Source organism: Magnolia sinica, chromosome 8 (assembly GCF_029962835.1).
Source record: "Magnolia sinica isolate HGM2019 chromosome 8, MsV1, whole genome shotgun sequence".
In the NCBI taxonomy this organism is placed as follows: Eukaryota; Viridiplantae; Streptophyta; class Magnoliopsida; order Magnoliales; family Magnoliaceae; genus Magnolia; species Magnolia sinica.
In genome coordinates, this window is record NC_080580.1 from 23714452 (window position 1) to 23733446 (window position 18995).

At 37.0% G+C, this 18995-nt stretch overlaps 2 protein-coding genes across 2 annotated transcripts; both read right to left on the reverse strand.

The window, feature by feature from the left end:
* Positions 1–1215: 1215 nt before the first annotated feature.
* Positions 1216–1925, reverse strand: LOC131253906 (structural maintenance of chromosomes protein 4-like). The gene is made up of 3 exons (XM_058255016.1): positions 1857–1925; positions 1520–1696; positions 1216–1422 (listed from the first exon to the last, which is right to left on the reverse strand). Exons 1-3 carry the CDS (start codon positions 1857–1859, stop codon positions 1342–1344), a joined length of 261 nt encoding a protein of 86 aa, XP_058110999.1. The 5' UTR covers positions 1860–1925; the 3' UTR covers positions 1216–1341.
* A 5874-nt stretch (positions 1926–7799) lies between these two features.
* LOC131253907 (uncharacterized) lies at positions 7800–8706 on the reverse strand. The gene is made up of 2 exons (XM_058255017.1): positions 8440–8706; positions 7800–8326 (listed from the first exon to the last, which is right to left on the reverse strand). Exons 1-2 carry the CDS (start codon positions 8504–8506, stop codon positions 7836–7838), a joined length of 558 nt encoding a protein of 185 aa, XP_058111000.1. The 5' UTR covers positions 8507–8706; the 3' UTR covers positions 7800–7835.
* Positions 8707–18995: the final 10289 nt, after the last annotated feature.

The window sequence follows — 18995 nt, forward strand, 5'->3', positions numbered from 1 at the left end:
GTTAGGAATCAATCAAATGGTGGGAATGCCTTTCCCACCTAAATCTATGGTCTATATGACCCCTAAAGGACATGCATCAAAGGAAAAGTGCCATGATAGGGTCCATGGAGAATGGCCCCATCCATGGAACTTGCATGCAAAGGAATGGACCATTAGCCTCGATCATGGAGACATGGGGTACCTCCATTATCACTTGATGGGCCCCACAAGATCCTAAGGATGAGATAAAGGAGAATCTACCACAAAAAAATCAAAAAATCTAAAGCTAAGTGCACCCACCTTAATGGATCTTCAAGATTCTCCTATCTCCAAGCTCCTTAAGCTCCAAGGGTTATAGATCTATGGTTGAGATTACTTTTCAAAGGTTAGATTGGGAGGTTTTTGAGAGAAAATAGGCTGGAGTTGCTGGAATATGGGGGACGTCCAAGGGCTTCTCTTGGTTTGCTAGAGGAGAGAAAATGAAGGATATGAGAAGAAGAAGTGTTTAAAGAACTCATCATTGCAATGTAAGGAAATCATTGCTTTTTAGGAAGAAGGCTCATGAGGACCTTTTTTTTGGGAAGAAAATCCATGATGGCTTGTAAGAGAGTTGACTAGATGGTTATAAGTAATGATAACTCTCATAGGAAATGATGAAACTAGGGTGGGTCCACCTAGGAAAACGTGTACAAGCACCAGGTGGGTCCCACATCGTGATCAATGGCCCAAATAATGTGCGGCCTACAACTTTTGATGTACATGTCGGATCTACGCACGAGACGTGGCGTTGGAACCGCGGCAACGATGCGGTCATAATAGCATATGTCTTGGTACTACCAGAAAAAGGGGCAAAGGCTACAGATAAAATCCGTAGCCTTAGACATATGGCTACGGTTCTAGCCTGTAGATATTCTGTAGCACGACCGTAGTCGTAGGTGCCATAACAATAGGTCTGGAAACTATAGCTATGAATTTAATCCGTAGTTATAGGTTATAATAGCTACGGATATAATCCGTAACAATTATATCTGTAACGATAAGTATAAACAGCTACGGATATTATTTGTAGCTAAAAGTCCGTAGCAATATGCCAAATTTAATAATGGCTACAGCTATCGGATTACCGACTACAGTCAATATCCGTCGCTATTTCGTACATTAAAATATATATATATATATATAATCATTTGTTCATTTAATTACCACCTGCATAATCATTCATTCATTCCATTACAATCAATTACAATCATTCATTCATTCAATTACAATCAATTACAATCCTTCATTCAATCAATTACAATTACAATCAATTACAATCCTTCATTCAATCAATTACAATTATAATCAATTACAATCCTTCATTCAATCAATTACAATTACAATTACAATAATGCTGAAAATACAAATCTTTGGCTTCATTAAAGAAATTTGCTCGACTTCACCCTGAAATTTCAATGATAAAGAATTGAAAGAGAAGATATATTTTGACAGTATAATATTTTTTTCACAAGTAAATAGGCCTTTTTCAGCCATCACCCACCCAAAGAATCAAAAACCAATTGTTGTCCAAGTCCACTCCTTTTCCTTTCAATTTCTTAGTGACCTCTGTAAAATTACTTTCATGGTCATTTATGTAGTACTTTGAAGAGTTGTCTCGAAATGCAACTCTAGTAATGACAAAGTCACTTCCTGCAACAGCTTCGTATATTTCATCATCCTACAAATAGTCATGGCATTCATAAATCAGAATGACCATTGGGGGAAAGAAAAACAAAGTGAAAGAAGTGTATCATGTATAACTATTTTCTTTTTTTTTTCTTAATGAATTAATAAAAACTCAAAGAGGAATGAAATTGACACAAAAGGAATGGTCTCACCATATGGTTTGCAGGGCCAAAATAAACGTCTGGACGATTTCCGCAAGGGGGACCATCGGTAGCCACAAGTACGCACTTCCCAAGGAATGGTCTCACCATATGGTTTAGGTTATAAGTTTATGTTAATGTTGTAAGTTATAGGTTTAGGTTATAGGTTTAGGTTTAGGTTTAGGTTTAGGGATTTGAGAATACGTTTACGTTTTAGGTTTAGGTTTAGGTTTTACGTTTGGGTTAAGGTTACAGGTTTGGGTTTAGGTTTAAGTTTAGGTTATAAGTGTAGGTTATAGGTTTAGGTTTAGGTTAGGTTATATGTTAAGGTTTAGGGAATTGAGTTTAGGTTATAGGTTATAGGTTAAGGTTTAGGTTTAGGTTATAGGTTTAGGTTTAGGTTATAGTTTTGGGATTTGAGAATAGGTTTAGGTTATAAGTATAGGTTTAGGTTAATGTTGTAGGTTATAGGTTTAGGTTATAAGTTTATGTTAATGTTGTAGGTTATAGGTTTAGGTTTAGGGATTTGAGAATATATTTAGGTTTTAGGTTTAGGTTTAGGTTTTAGGTTTAGGTTATAGGTTATAGGTTTAGGTTATAGGTTATAGCTTTAGGGAATTAAGAATAGGTTAAGGTATAGGTTTAGGAAATTGGGTTCGGGTTCGGGTTCGGGATCGGGTTTAGGTTTGGGTTTTCAAGTTTAGGTTAGGTTTAGGTTAGGGAGTTGAGATTAGGATTAGGTGTAGGTTTAGGTTTAGGTATTTGAGAATACATTTAGGTTTTAGGTTTTAGGTTTAGGTTTAGGTTTTAGGTTTAGGTTATAGGTTTAGGTTTAGGTTTAGGTTAATGTAAGGTTATAGGTTATAAGTTTAGGTTATAGGTTATAGGTTATAGGTTATAGGTTAAGGTTTAGGTTATAGGTTTAGGTTTAGGTTAAAGTTATAGGTTTAGGTTTAGGTTTAGGTTATAGGCTATATGTTATAGGTTATAGCTTTTGGGAATTGAGAATAGGTTAAGGTTTAGGTTTAGGAAATCGGGTTCGAGTTCGGAATTGGGTTTAAGTTTGGGTTTTCAAGTGTAGGTTTAGGTTAGAGAGTTGAGATTAGGATTAGGTGTAAGTTTAGGTTTAGGGATTTGAGAATACATTTAGGTTATAGGTTTAGGTTATAGGTTTGGGTTTAGGTTTCAGGTTTAGGTTAAGGTTTGGTTATAGGTTATAAGTTTAGGTTTTAGGTTTTAGATTATAGGTTATATGTTAAGGTTTTGGTTTAGGTTAAGGTTATAGGTTTAGGTTTAGGTTATAGGTTTAGGTTAGGTTTAGGTTTAGGTTATAGGTTATAGCTTTAGGGAATTGAGAAGAGGTTAAGGTTTAGGTTTAGGAAATCAGGTTCGGGATCGGGTTTAGGTTTGGGTTTTCAAGTTTAGGTTTAGGTTTAGGTTAGGGAGTTGAGATTAGGATTAGGTGTAGGTAGGTTTAGGGATTTGAGAATACATTTAGGTTTTAGGTTTAGGTTTAGGTTTTAGGTTTAGGTTATAGGTTTAGGTTTAAGTTTAGGTTTAGGTTAATGTTAGGTTATAGGTTGTAAGTTTAAGTTAGAGGTTATAGGTTATAGGTTAAGGTTTAGGTTATAGGTTTAGATTTAGGTTATAGGTTATATGTTATAGGTTATAACTTTTGGGAATTGAGAATAGGTTAAGGTTTAGGTTTAGGAAATCGGGTTCGGGTTCGGGATTGGGTTTAAGTTTGGGTTTTCAAGTTTAGGTTTAGGTTTAGGTTAGGGAGTTGAGATTAGGATTAGGTGTGGGTTTAGGTTTAGGGATTTGAGAATACATTTAGGTTTTAAGTTTAGGTTTTAGGTTTAGGTTTAGGTTAAGGTTAGGTTATAGGTTATAAGTTTAGGTTATAGGTTATAGGTTATATGTTAAGGTTTAGATTACAAGTTTTGATTTAGGTTAAGGTTATAGGTTTAGGTTTAGGTTTAGGTTATAGGTTCAGGTTAGGTTTAGGTTTAGGTTATAGGTTTTATGTTATAGGTTATAGTTTTTGGGAATTGAGAATTGGTTAAGGTTTAGGTTTAGGAAATCGGGTTCGGGTTCGGGATCGGGTTTAGGTTAGGGTTTTCAAGTTTAAGTTTAGGTTTAGCTTTAGGAGTTGAGATTAGGATTAGGTGTAGGTTTAGGTTTAAGAATTTGGGAATACACTTAGATTTAGGTTTTAGGTTTAGGTTAAGGTTATAGGTTTAGGTTTAGATTATAGGTTATAGGTTATAGCTTTAGGGAATTGAGAATAGGTTAAGGTTTAGGTTTAGGAAATCGTGTTCGGGTTTGGGATCGGGTTTAGGTTTGGGTTTTCAAGTTTAGGTTTAGGCTTAGGTTAGGGAGTTGAGATTAGGATTAGGTGTAGGTTTAGGTTTAGGGATTTCAGAATACATTCAGGTTTTAGGTTTAGGTTTAGGTTTTAGGTTTAGGTTATAGGTTTAGGTTTAGGTTTAGGTTAATGTTAGGTTATAGGTTGTAAGTTTAAGTTATAGGTTATAGGTTATAGGTCAAGGTTTAGGTTATAGGTTTTGGTTTAGGTTAAGGTTATAGGTTTAGATTTAGGTTAAGGTTTAGGTTTAGGTTATAGGTTTAGATTTAGGTTATATGTTATATGTTATAGGTTATAACTTTTGGGAATTGAGAATAGGTTAACTTTTAGGTTTATGAAATCGGGTTCGGGTTCGGGATTGGGTTTAAGTTTGGGTTTTCAAGTTTAGGTTTAGGTTTAGGTTAGGGAGTTGAGATTAAGATTAGGTGTAGGTGTAGGTTTAGGGATTTGAGAATACATTTAGGTTATAGGTTTAGGTTTAAGTTAAGGTTTGGTTATAAGTTATAAGTTTAGGTTATAGGTTATAGGTTATATGTTAAGGTTTAGGTTATAGGTTTTGGTTAGGTTAAGGTTATAAGTTTAGGTTTAGGTTTAGGTTATAGGTTTAGGTTAGGTTTGGGTTTAGGTTATAGGTTATATGTTATAGGTTATAGTTTTTGGGAATTGAGAATTGGTTAAGGTTTAGGTTTAGGAAATCGGGTTTGGGTTCAGGATCAGGTTTAGGTTTGGGTTTTCAAGTTTAGGTTTAGGTTTAGGTTAGGGAGTTTAGATTATGATTAGGTGTAGGTTTAGGTTTAGGTTAGGGAGTTTAGATTATGATTAGGTGTAGGTTTAGGTTTAGGGATTTGAGAATACATTTAGATTTAGGTTTTAGGTTTAGGTTAAGGTTAAGGTTATACGTTTAGGTTATAGGTTTAGGTTTAGGTTATAGGTTATAGGTTATAGCTTTAGGGAATTGAGAATAGGTTAAGGTTTAGGTTTAGGAAATCGTGTTCAGGTTCAGGATGGGGTTTAGGTTTGGGTTTTCAAGTTTAGGTTTAGGTTTAAGTTAAGGAGTTGAGATTAGGATTAGGTGTAGGTTTAGGTTTAAGGATTTGAGAATATATTTAGGTTTTAGGTTTAGTTTCAGGTTTTAGGTTAAGGTTATAGGTTTAGGTTAGGTTATAGGTTATAGGTCATAGCTTTAGGGAATTGAGAATAAGTTTAGGTTATAGGTTTAGGGTGTGGTTTAGATTAAGGGTGTGGTCCCTGCAAATACAGATATAAACACGGCCTATCCAAATGGTCAGGCCACTCTAATGCTGTCTATAGAAAATAGACAGCTTCATCATGGTCTTTACAGCGGTTTTCACCTTTCAGGGACCCCCGCTCAACACCCAGATAGCTCCGACGCACATCCGAGTCTGCTCCATCAATTTCGAGCAAATACATAAATACGACCTGTCCAAATGGTCAGGCCACTCCAATGCTGTCCATAGGAAATTGACAGCTTCATCATGGTCATAACAGCAGTTCTCACCTTCCAAGGACCCCCGCTTAACATCCGGATAGCTCCGACGCACATTCGGGTCTGCTCCATCAATTTTTACGGAATTATACATGTCCTGCTGATGAGCATACCTAATATTGTCAATGCATGGGATTCAGCATAAATACCTTTTCATGATTCAAAGAAGGGAACTCGAGGGTTTTTCTTACCTTCCATTATATGCTTCCAAGGTAAAGATGGCCCCTGAAACACACATACATCCTGGGAATCGCTCCTCAAAACTGCACACTATTTTGTTTTGAAACTCGTTCATCTCACCTGAAAACCTGTCACATGATGAATAACTATAACCACAATGATAACTATTGTGAATGCACTATAATGAACAAATTATTATTATTATAGATAACTGTAATTACAACATAGATATCATGCACATGATATCACATAATGTATTGTTTGATAAACTACACATGTGCATTCTTGACAAGAGATGTACCAGGTACTTGAATCTGAAATATGCAGCTCCAATCCTCCCACATGCAACATCCACCTGAAAGAATGCGCATAACTGTCATGCTTGAGTAATCAATACAGGAATGTACAAGTAAAACCATAAAATTAGAAATACTCACTGCATTTTCAGGATCTCCTCCACAGTTAACGATCTCATTCTAAAGCCCTTCTCCCTCCTTTACCCGGGCTTGGGACCGGTAATGCAAGGAGTTGCATTGGCGGAGTTAAAAAAGGGCTTAGGCTCCATTTGGTTTTCAAAAAAATGTTTTCATAAATGCTAATGTGATGACCAAATGAAGCCTAAGACTATAAATACATTCAAATATAGAGTACAAAATTCATTCAATATTTTTTAAAAAAAAATAAGTGCCAAATTAGTTCAAAATTAGTTCAAAATGCACACTACATGTTCAAAATTAGTTCAAAATGCACACTACACATGTTCAATTATAGAGTACTAAATTTGTTCAAATTATTGAATTCTCAAAGCCTCTTTCCCCCATTGCACAAATGATCTCGGACCGGCCTCTCCAAGTGTAGATGCGAACCCATCTTCTTTCCACAAAGGAGCGTGAGGTTGTATAACCTCAATCAAGACAACAACAAAAGCTCCATCCTCCAACGGTTTGCAATGGACAATTGCATTTGGATTAACTTTGTGTACTTCACCACGAGCAACTACACTACATTTTTCAAAACCAAGCAAGTCGCATCTCTTACCAATATATATAATATCTGGCTACATTTACACATAAAATGGCATTGAATTGTTAGCATTTATAATATAATTGTAAGCTTAATACAGTAAAAAATTTATACTTGCATACCGAAGATGCTTGAGTAGATTTAGCGACTGTTGGTGATGAGAGATTTTAAGTATACTGTCTCTCTTTCTGCATATCGACCAATGTTTTCTTCATCTCAACTATATCTTGAGTCATATCATCTAATTTTTTCTTCATCTGAAATAACTCTTGAGTTACGCTCTCTTTTTCTTTTGTCACATTCTCTACCTTTTAACGAGCAGGGGCTGACTTCTTTAGTCCTAGCTTGCTTATTGAGCAACCTAGACCCCGCATTCGCCCTCTATTGTCAGAACCAACCAACTATAAAACATTGTAAATCAAGTTATTAGATATTCATAATTACCATAAAACTTAAGTAATTTTTAAATTTTATTAGTACCTCTGTAAGGGCATCATCCATGCCGATCATCCTAGAAGCAAGATTGCTACTATAAAGCTCATCTAGTTTTTCCAGTGAAAAAATACAAATGAATGCAATATAATTCAAAGTTATACATAGGCTTTTCATAAGGGTACTAGTTAGTGGTATGAGGGATGCACTTACAGCAAGGTCAGGATACTGAACAACTTTGTCCTTTCTTGTATGGGCTCTTAAGAAGACTTCACATCTACCTATCTCGGCATCAGAGGTAAGCTTCGTCTCCATCACCTTTGGCACATTACATATCATTCAAATATACATCATTAATAGATTTAAATGAATGATAATTCAAATTTAATTTTAATTTTAAACTATAATATCTATTTTTAAATACATATCATCTTATGGCGAGTAACAGCCATGTTGTGCCTCCCAAGACACGCAAGTCCTTTTAGCTTGGCCCAATTAACTTTATTCCTTGCGCTTGCCCTCTTGAATTCCTCGGTGGTACGTTGATCCACAAAGACCCTCCAATCCTCCATAGGGATACCTGGGGGGCAGGACCATCTCTCATAGTAATAGGATCTTTGTTTTTAATATATTTTGCAGTCAATCTTCTCTTATAATTCCTCCATGCTTCATTGATGCGTTTTGTAATGTAATCAAGACTTGCATCCCAACTTTGACCCTCAAACTCATAAAACTGTGACAATCTTTTTGTGACCATATGAATTTGTTCATGAGCCACCTGGCGAAAGTCTAGGTATATGATCAGGATATGAGAACGGGTGAGGACACCGACATGCGATGCAAAGTCTCTATGATTAGAACAGTCCTCATTCGGTTGCCCGAATTCATTCATCTTTAAGACTTTTTTCCTATCAGGTTGCACAAGTAAAGAGACCCCCCTAGTAATGCCTCTCTTTCTAGATGAAGAAGAAGCTGACACAATTACATAAAAAAGAATAACAGTTATATATACACATCATTGATTACCGCCAATATATAAGAAAAAGGAAATTTACATATATAATTAAGGAGAAGTATCTTATTACCTTTGGTGTTGCTTGAATCTGTACTCCCAAGCACCTGCGCACCCAGTACCTCTGGTTGTGAATCCATGTGCCTATTTCTTCCCTAATATGAAAAGAAAAGAAAAAAAAAAGCTAATGGTTAAGAAATAATTTAGATCACAGATAAAGTATAAAAAATTCACTATATTATCCAAACCTTAATTAGATTTCCTCCAATAAATATCATTTTGTTACATGCTTAGAAAATACAAACAAATCAGTAGATTCTCTTTGATCATTTTCTTTTCTTTTTTTTTCTCGACCACAACACCGACGTCTTCAGATTCATTGAATATCAACTCATCAACCATTGCTAATAAGGTGAGATCAGGTCCTGCATCGGCATTACTTATAGCCTTTAATCGTTCCAATAGAATGCACGCCTCTTCTTCGACAAAAAAAAAAAATTTAGAACCTCCAAGACCACATGCTAGTCAGGATTTTTTGGATCTCTGGAGTAGAAAACTTGCGTGGCATGCTCTACAAGAATGAAAGGCTCGTCACCGACTTTGTCTAAACTGCAAAGACTAGACAAATTTACTAATCTCAAATTCGCTTCGACATCAAAAGAAACACCATGATGTGTCACTTTCACCCAATCACACTTAAATAGGACGGGCTTGTACCCTGTTCGGTACTCCAATTGGATAATTCTACGAAGGACTTCGTAGTAAGGTTGATTTTCATCCACTGTATTGATATCCTTAGCACTTGATCGGAAGGTTGTCATACCCTCTATCCTAACCCCACTATTTTGGTTCATTTTATTCTCCTCATAGTCCTTAGTGACAGAGAGGAAACCATTAATACAATACTTGTTGTATTCAATAGAAAAAGCTAGAGGTCTTCTCACTACATCTTTAAATTCATTATCATCAGATTCAATGAACTCTGGTTGCCTCTTCAAACAAGATATGAATTCGTCTTCGCTAGGCACCCTGTTGGTCCTCTTATAGCATCGCCGTAAGAAATCTTTGTGCTTCCTATGTGATATTTGATAACATTGTTATATTGAAATCGCATAAAGTAAGGAAGATATATATACACACACACACACACATACATATTTATATGAGCTTATTGTACATACCCTTCCCACTTGTCGTAGCTGGGATGACTCTTCAGTACCCATGTACGAGCTTGTTCGTATTCGATACCTGCTAGGATAACACTTTGACCCGAACCTACTGGTCCAACGTCGTCATCATTAGGGTCATCATCAACAATATCTTCTAACTTACGTAGTCCTGGAATGACTCCGTTAAACTGTTTTTCTAGCTTTTCCAGTAGGCTTGTTTTCTGTTTTCCTTTATATTGGTTGCAGAATATAACTATCTCCTCTTGGATGTACTGCTCTGCAATACAACCCTCAGGTCGTGTCTTGTTACGGACATAGGCCTTGAATGTCTTCATGAACCTGACAAAGTTAATGATACATTATATATACATGCAAATGTAGATTGTAAGCCGATTTATTCTTATTAAGATCACAGCGTACCTTTCGAATGGATACATCCATCGATAGTATACAGGACCACATATGCGAGCCTCGTAAGCCAAATGGATCGACAAATGCATCATAATGATAAATATCGATGGCGGGCATATAGTTTCAAGCTGACATAATGTCCTAGCCATGCCCCTCTCGAGAGTAAAGAGTGTTTGAAGGTCTACGGTTGTCGAGCACAAGGCATTAAAGAAGGTGCAAAAGCTTTTAATTATAGGACGAATGACCTTCTTATCCCAGAATGCATGCTGGATGAGAACTTGGAGCAGATGTTGCATCAATACATGGTAAGAATAAGACTTCATTCCCTTTAAATCCACGTAATCTTCCTTTACGATGGTCCTCCAATTCGCATTAAAACCGATCAGAACATGCAGCTCATGTAAAGTCTGGATGAAAAGTTTTTTCTCTTCTTTTCTTAGACAAAAAGGACCTTGTTTCTGAATCACCTTGTCATTGTTCTTTTTCAGCCATAGATGCTTCTTAATTCCCAATTGTTTCAGGTCCTTACGTGCATTAGCATCATCCTTGGTTTTGTCAGGCGTGTTTAACATCAAGGCAACAAGGATTTCACATATATTTTTCTCAATATGCATGACATCAAGGTTGTGACGCACGGAAATATCTTTCCAATACTCCAGATCAAATAATATAGACCGTTTGAAGAACCACGGTGATTCAACATCATCCGCTATCTCTTATCAGCCTCCATCAATACCCCTTATATTACTCTTCCCAGTCTTCCCCCACTGCATATTCAAGTTCGCGGTTTGTCTTTTAACCTCAATCCCATCCAGACGGATCGATTGATGACGTATCTCTACCTTCTTGTTGAACGTGCCAGCACTTGTGTCCTTTTTAGCTTATTCTGACATTGGCAACCATCGTCTGTGGCCCATATAAACATGTTTCTTTCCATATTGAGTCGCAAAGAATCTGTGTTAGGACCACATACAGGACAACCATACTTAGCCTTTATCCTACAACCAAAAATGTTACCATATGCTGAAAAGTCATGGATTGTCCAAAGCAGAATGGCACGCATGTTGAATTTATTTTCATAGTATGCATCGAACATCATCACCCCTTCTCACCATAACTTTTGCAGTTCATCAATCAATGGTTGTAAATAAATGTCAATATCCTTTCCCGGTTGTCGCAGTCCCTCAATGAGCAAAGTCAACATAGTAAACTGAGGTTTCATGCAAAGCTTTAGTGGAAGGTTGTACGTCACACACATAATGGGCCAAGAACTATACGACATACTGAAAGTGCCAAATGGGTTAAACCCATCTGTAACCAAACCCAATCGAACATTGCGAGACTCAGCTGAAAAATCTGTATACTTGTTATCAAGATTCTTCCATGCAATAGAATCAGCCGGATGCTCCATCTTTTCATGTTAAAATTTCTTGGTTAAGTGCCAAGACATTTCTTTCACCAACCATGGCACACTGAACATTCTTTGTAGCCTTGGTATTAATGGAAAATACCTTAACACCTTCCTAAGTATTCGAGATTATTTTTTCTCAGAATCCATTTCAGTCTTGTACCTAGAAGTTTTATAATTTGGACAAATGGTTTTCATCTCGTTCTCTCTCCAGTATAAGATGCAGTCATTTGGACAAGTATGGATTTTCACATAATCAAGACCCAACTTTGTAATGATCTTCTTCGCTTGGTAGGTAATAGTTGAGGCCTTATTACCGGAAGGTAACACCTTCTTTAGTAGTTGAAGGAGCTCTGTAAAGATTTTTTCACTCCATCCATGATTCACTTTTAATTTGAAAAGTTATACAATGAAAGTCAGCATGATAAAATCTTAGGCCCTAGGGTATAGCCCAGTCATTGTGTCTCGTAGATTTGCTTCAAACTCATTATTTTCATTTTCTCCAAAGACGCCTTCAACTATAGGGGTCACATTGGGTTGATCCTGTACAACTTCATCTAGGTTATTACCACCAAGTTCTTGAACGATCGCGTTATGAACCTCATTTAAGTTTGGGACACTATGGTATTGTTGGGAATTTGATTCACGTACAGTACACTTAAGTGATACATGCTCCCCATGCATGTTCCAAATCCTATAGCTTGGGTCGAATCCATTTTTTATTAGATGTATTTTCATATCATCATAAGAAACTGAAAAACGTGCACATCTGCAAGTGGTGCATGGACAAGGAACAGATTCTCTACCAGGAAGGTTTTCTTGTGCAAACTTTGAAAAACTTCTGATTCCAGAAAGAAAACGTGGGTCTGGGAAACTTAGTGTCATCCACTCCCTATTCATTATAGTCGGATCTTGATTAACTAAGGGGTCCATTTTCAACCTGCACCTTACCGAAAATTAAAGTTGGAAATTAGCCTCATGCACCATCTTCCTTAAAAGTTAGAAATGAAGGAATTGCTATCAAATGATTGAACCCATATAGATATTATCTACTAAATACAATATATTATGGAGTTGGCAATCATTGTATTTTTACAATAAATTAATAATGTTGCTAACATTTTGCTCTACCCAATGTGGTTTCTGTGAAACCACTACAATGAGATATTTCATAAAAAGTCTCAAAAGAAAGATACTTTCAATTTTAAGATGTTTTTGTAAACATGGTATAAATGGCTCTTAATAGAGAAAATATATATTGGCTGTGTCGACAAGGGAAAACTAGTTTTCAAATCATGTTAACACAAAAAAACAATGACGGAGGGTAAAATGAAACATTCCAAACCTCAATTTGTTAGTGTAACAATGTAAAACTTAGTTATAGAATACAACAAGCTTTGGAGTTCTCCCTATGTTTCTCCAATTTTTCTACTTCTATATTTGTAAGCACATTATAAATTTTCACAACAACTCCAACCCGCTAGGAAAAGGCTATGATTATGATGAAGACAATATTGATGGTGATTGGGAAAAGGCAATGATTATGATGAAGATAGTACTGATGGTGATTATTTCCAAACATTCAATGGATAATACCCAATTGTAGGTTAGGGATCCATTAGTCCAATTCTAGTTTCATTGTCTTTCTAAAATTCTAAATAATGCACAGAGATGGACGCGCAAAGTCCATGTGCTTCCTTATAGAATGGATTGTTCTCTTTGCACAACAAACCATCAAATGGGCTTAAATTAATACCCATACCTGCACCCGCACCCATTTAACTATCCCCATACCCAGCCTGTTTCGATCCAGGTTCAGGTACCCAGCCTATAGCCACCAGCACCTTTTTTTTTTCTTTTTTGAAGATTCCACTACCAGAAAACTGGGCAAAGGCTACGGATAAAATCAGATATTAGTTTTGCACCACCAATTTAATTTTTAGATTGTAACTTAATGACAATAGGTTTGTGATTTAAACAATTTAATTTGAGTTCATACGTGCAACATGTAAAATTTTTAAGTGGTTGTATGTCAAGTGCCACACCCTTCTAGAGTATCAATTAACCGCAACATTATTTACCCTTGTTTTGGTGGAATCTTGTGTGGTAGGCAAAGTACTGAATATTTACCTCTAGTACTTCGTCCAACTCAAGAAAACTTCTTTTTATTCCGAAGTACTATCTCTACATTAATTTGGAGGGCCAAAAGACGCAAAAATTTAAGTTGATAATTGTCAAGGAATTAAATACCTTGTGTAGTTTCAAAAAGAGCAAGATTTAAACAACTGGGTGATAATAGCTAAAGGCTTGAACCATACTGTTTTACAATTATATCACCCTAAATGGGTACATCCACATTATTTATAATCTTTGCTAATTAATTTAATAAAGAGGAACTCAAAAGTCGAACTTGAAATGAATCAGATGCAATTCTAAAAGCATCATTGCCATCTTGGAATTTAAAATCACTAGAAGAGAATTCTAAAGTCAAAATCATAAAATAAATAACAAATAGAAATGTGTTATATACCTTGTTAAGGGGGACCTTCTTTACACTAGCCCTGCTTTACAAATAACAACTGATGCTACTAGCATAGCATTTGGCACCAAGCTAGAAAAATTACAAACAATTGTTATCACCAGAGTGCAGAAAAGGCCAAGAACATGTGGAAGACTTCATAGTTTAACTACAAAGATGCAACTAATACACGAAGGAGAGAAAAGGCAAACCAGGCCCAGTTGGTGTAGTGACACAATAATAAGTGCACCCTTGTCACGGCTTTAGTTTTTAAGTTTGGTTTTAATTTTTATCACTTGAAAATCATACGAATACCAGAATGGGAAAAAAAAAAGGACAATGCAGAAAAAGCACCCATCACAACAACAAAAAAATTAATTCCATCCATTTGGGATAAAATGATTCAGAAAATCATAATATTAGGGTGTCTGCACTCACGGAAGGCTGCAGGCAACACATCCCTACTCATTCTCCCACAGAAAAAACATAATTGCAGATAACTATTAAGTTAAATTTCAGCATATAGGGAAGAAACAAAGATCAGCTTTCAATTGAAATATATAGATCAATGCTATGAATTTAATCCGTGGAATTGTTTTTTTTTTTTTTTGTTCAGACAATTTCAATAACTAGTATCAAAGTGAGCACAAAAGCAAAGTAGAGAAGATAATGGTCCAACACCAAAATTTAAAACTTCTTTAGATATTATATGTTATTAATTAGCCTGCGTTTTTCAACAAGGATTTGCAGGATGACTTTGGGTTGGTGGAACATACATCCAAGGGGTGTAGCCTATCACATATGTAGCCGCTCAAACCTCCACTACACGACCCTTGTCACTTGAGTTGGATCCTTCTCATAGCTCCATCAGCCCCTTTCTAGTCCATGAAATGAAGATAACCAGCCCTAGAGTCCACATTACTTGCATTTAGAAAATAAGAAAAAAAGAAAATTCAGGATAAAAGTTGTAACCATAGACCTATTACAAACAGGGAGCAAACAAATGCCACAAAGCAGAGCCTCATTCAGTTACTAGCATGAATATGAACCTGTCCGATAATGGTGCTGCCACTGTGAATGAGGAAAAGGCGACTCTATTAGACAGTGAGAATCACAAAGAGATTAATGCTAGTGGAGATCAGTTCCCTATTGGGAGTGGTGACAACCTGATAGGCACTTTGGTCGAAAATCCCTCTATTCCTTTTCAAGCTGACATCGGTCTTGATGGGACTGCCATTCTGAATTCAATGACTAGGGAAGAGAAGATGCCAGTTGATCATCCAGCAGGTGATTCTAGAAATGATGTTCAAGTTGTAGAGGAAGATAAAGCTTGTGATTCAGGAAACCATGTTGAAGCTGTAGGTGAAGAACATACTGCAACAAATAGTAATAGTTATGTCAAATCCAAGTTACTGGTTAAGGATCATTCCTCTGTTTCAGAAGGCTAAAACCCAGATGCTCTTCCTATCAAGCAAGTTGGTCATCCCCTGACAGCTGCTGCAGGTGACGGTGGTAACTTGGCTGTGGTGGAGATGGAAGAAAAAGCAACGGATGAGGTTAATCAGACTCAAACAGCTACAGGGAACATAGAAAAGGTGATGACTGATGAGGTTGATCAAATTCAAATGGCCACTCATTCTACATTAGATGTGGGTGGAGACACGAAATGCAAAAATATCAATCCAGCTACTGGGATCAATGTTGTTACAAATGAGAAGGCCATGGAATCAGATGGAAAGCTGGTGGAAACCATTACGAGTTCTGAACAGGCAAGCATAGAAGTGGATAGTGAGAGAGTGCTTCGATGCGTGAGTCTGCATATGCTGAAAAAAAAAACTTGCTGTCAACCGTTCGATGTTCTCAGAATTCGACAAAACCATTGATTCAACATTTTCTTCATAATCTTAAAGGTCCATCAATGTTTTCTTCACAATATCCATGGCCCATGAAATGAAATCCTAAAATCCCCATATCCCCAATTTGTAAAATCAGAAAAACCCAAATTCAGGGTCCACATTCAAATCTGTAAGCCCTAAAATCCCCAAATCCCTAAATGAGGGTCCATATTCGAATTGGAAATTCACAAATTACTAAATCCCCAAATTCATAAATCAACATTGAGATTGAGAGAGATTGAGAGAGAGAGAGAGAAATACCTTACAGTCGAGGATGGGCAAGGAGAGAGAGAGAGAAGTGGAGCCATCCGAACGAGTCCCTCATGCAGTCGAGGATGGGCATGGAGCAAGAGAGAGAAGTGGGGAAAAGATAGAGAGAAAGGAGCGAGAGAAGATAGAGAGAGAAGTGGGCGCGTGAGAATGAAAAATGCAACGGGCGGGCTCTTTTGTTTTTTGTGTGCGTAGCCGCCAAATTGAGATGAACGGTCATGTTAGGGGCTCCGTGTGGCCCACCATGATGTATGTCATTTATCTATACCTTCCATTCAATTCAAAGAATTATTTAGGGATTTATCCCAAAAAAATGAGGCAAATAGAAGACTCACATGGACCACACCACAAACCAAGAAAAGGCACTTAATCTCCATTATTTCCTATGGTGTGGTCCACTTGAGCTTTAACTTTATCTAATTTTTGAGCTAACAGATTAAAATGATCTGTCAAAATGGATGGACGGCTTAGATTGAACACAAAATTGTGGTGGGCCTCCCATAGAACTTCTAAGAGACCATCAATACGAGTAAATACTACGGATGATTGGAGTATCAAGCTGTGGATTTAATCCGTAGTAATATAGCTACGGTTTATAGTTGTAGCTAAAGACTCCAATCATCCATAGCCTTTGCTCTTTTTTTGGTAGTGTGGGTCAATCCGAGTCGGATCTACGTGACCGAACTCAAGGATACCACAAACACTACCCAAGGGTCGTGGGTTGTCGAAATTTGACCAGTAGGACCGTGGGACTAAAATGAACAAGATGCATACTCACACACACATGGACACATGCGAACTCGGGTCGGGTCTCACAAACTTCCTTTCATGCTTCTCTCAATCTATATATTCTATTTTGTAACTCATATCATAATACTTCCTTAAGTCTAGTCATATCATTTTAAGAACATGTGAGAGCTGATAATTAACGACATTTCTTCCCAAAGTGTAGGTTGTTGTTAAGAGATAGATTACTTGAGTGAGGAAGAGTTGGGCCGCTATATCATTGTTCTTGTAACTGTAACTTGCGTAGCTACAATTGGGGAATACTATCGACTTTACATATTTAGACAACTAGCACGTCTAGGAGATGATGAGCGGGCAAGGTTCATCAATTCTATTGTTCGTAGCTCTGATAGGGATTGTATTACTCAACTAAGGATGAGTCGAGCAATATTTTTTTGGCTGTGTAATAAAGTATGGGAGAAGAATTTTTTTTTACCCGATAGCCGTCATGTTAGCTTGGAAGAGCAGTTGTTACTTTTCCTACACATGGTGGGACATAACATGCGTAATCGGGTAATAGGACACTGGTTCATACATTCAGGTGAAACTGCTAGCCGTCACTTCCACCAACTTCTAGATACAATTGTTTCTATTTACATTTCAGATGCTAAACAAGAGGAGCCAAAATTCCCTAATGAGATTCAATCAAACCCATTTTGGTCGACATACTTTCAGGTATAAGTTTTTTTCAACGGGTTTATGTACTTGGCTAATGAGTTTAATTATATTGCATTAACTTACAAATCACTTTGGACAATCTACATCTAGAATTGTGTCAGGACAATTGACAAGACCTACATTCCTGCCCACGTACAAATTATCAACCATGCGAGCTTTCACAACAGAAAACGTTTCTTATCTTAGAACGTGCTTGTTGCATGTGAATTTGATATGAAAATTTTATATATCTTAACCGGTTGGGAATGTTCTGCTTCTGACGCAAGGGTGCTCCATATCGCTCTCACATGAATTGATGATCCTCTAACTATCCCAAATGGTAATATTTACATTTAGTCCATGGACAATACTTTTTTTGTAGATTCTATTAGTAAACTAGTCTCTTGAATATATCACTTCAAAAAAATGTAGAAAAATATTATATCATGAATGTCGGATATGAACATTCATCGGGTTTTATGGCTCCATACAGTGGCATCCGATACCACCTGCAGGAATATCGAACTGGGAGACCTCCCACGAAAATGAAAGAGTTATTTAACTATAGACATGTACAATTGTGCAATGCAATTGAGCATTGTTATGGAGTAATAAAAGGTCAATTCCTAATCTTGAAGATGACGGTACAATATCTTTTTGGGACATAAGGGAAAATTGTAGTTGCTTCTGCTACACTCCCTAATTTATATGAGTAGAACGCGATTTAGACCAAGATCTACATGATGCCGATAGACCTTTGGGAGATATAGAGAGTAACCCGACACCATATGAGGTTTCAACAGATGATGAGAGGCATTGGTTGGTTCAAATTACTCAGCGCGAGAAAGACGCGTGGATGAGAGTACGCGACGAGATCGCTGAACGAATGTGGGCAGACTCCCTCAACAATAATGTAACGCCCTGAAAATTGGGGGTCGTGCATACGCTCGACTCTCAAGTTCCCGGGTGTCACCTATACCCAATTTTTATAGTTTTATGATAAATCGGGTTTAAATGCGCAACTGGGAATTACTGAAAACATGAATCACAATTCACAACTAGTCTACTGAGATGGAGTCTAAACATATACAAGTCCAAATTAATATAAACGGGTCGCACAAGGCATTACCCAACAAAATCACAAAAAAATATCCAAAAAGGAATGATGAGCTGAGTCCAACACTCAGTGATCCAAGTCCCGCCTGCCAAGTCGATGGAGAGCCGTCCATCAACTGAAAGTAGGACAGCTCGTCCTCCTCGTCCAAGCTCGTGCCACTGGGCTCCTCATACTCCTCATCACCTACAGTTTCGGGAGAGTCTGGTTGGTGTTTTAAAACACCGTCCCAGAGTGGGAGTGAGTGATCAACTCAGTGGGTGCTATTAGTCTCAAGTTATCACAAGCATCAATTATAATATGATCTTAATGAAAAACAGTTAATCATAAACACCTAACTAGTCTTATTAATGCGTATGCATGCAGGATGATATGATGCATGCCCTCGCCACAACGCTCCC

Excerpts from the sequence above, each read along its gene's own strand:
- LOC131253906 (XM_058255016.1), bottom strand. Across the intron at positions 1,423-1,519 it reads ATTGGTTTTTGATTCTTTGG|GGTGAAGTCGAGCAAATTTC; the intron begins GTGGGTGATGGC and ends TTGAAATTTCAG.
- LOC131253907 (XM_058255017.1), bottom strand. The coding sequence starts at position 8,506 with ATGGATTCACAACCAGAGGTACTGGGTGCGCAGGTGCTTGGGAGTACA. Across the intron at positions 8,327-8,439 it reads AGATTCAAGCAACACCAAAG|CTTCTTCTTCATCTAGAAAG; the intron begins GTAATAAGATAC and ends TAATTGTGTCAG.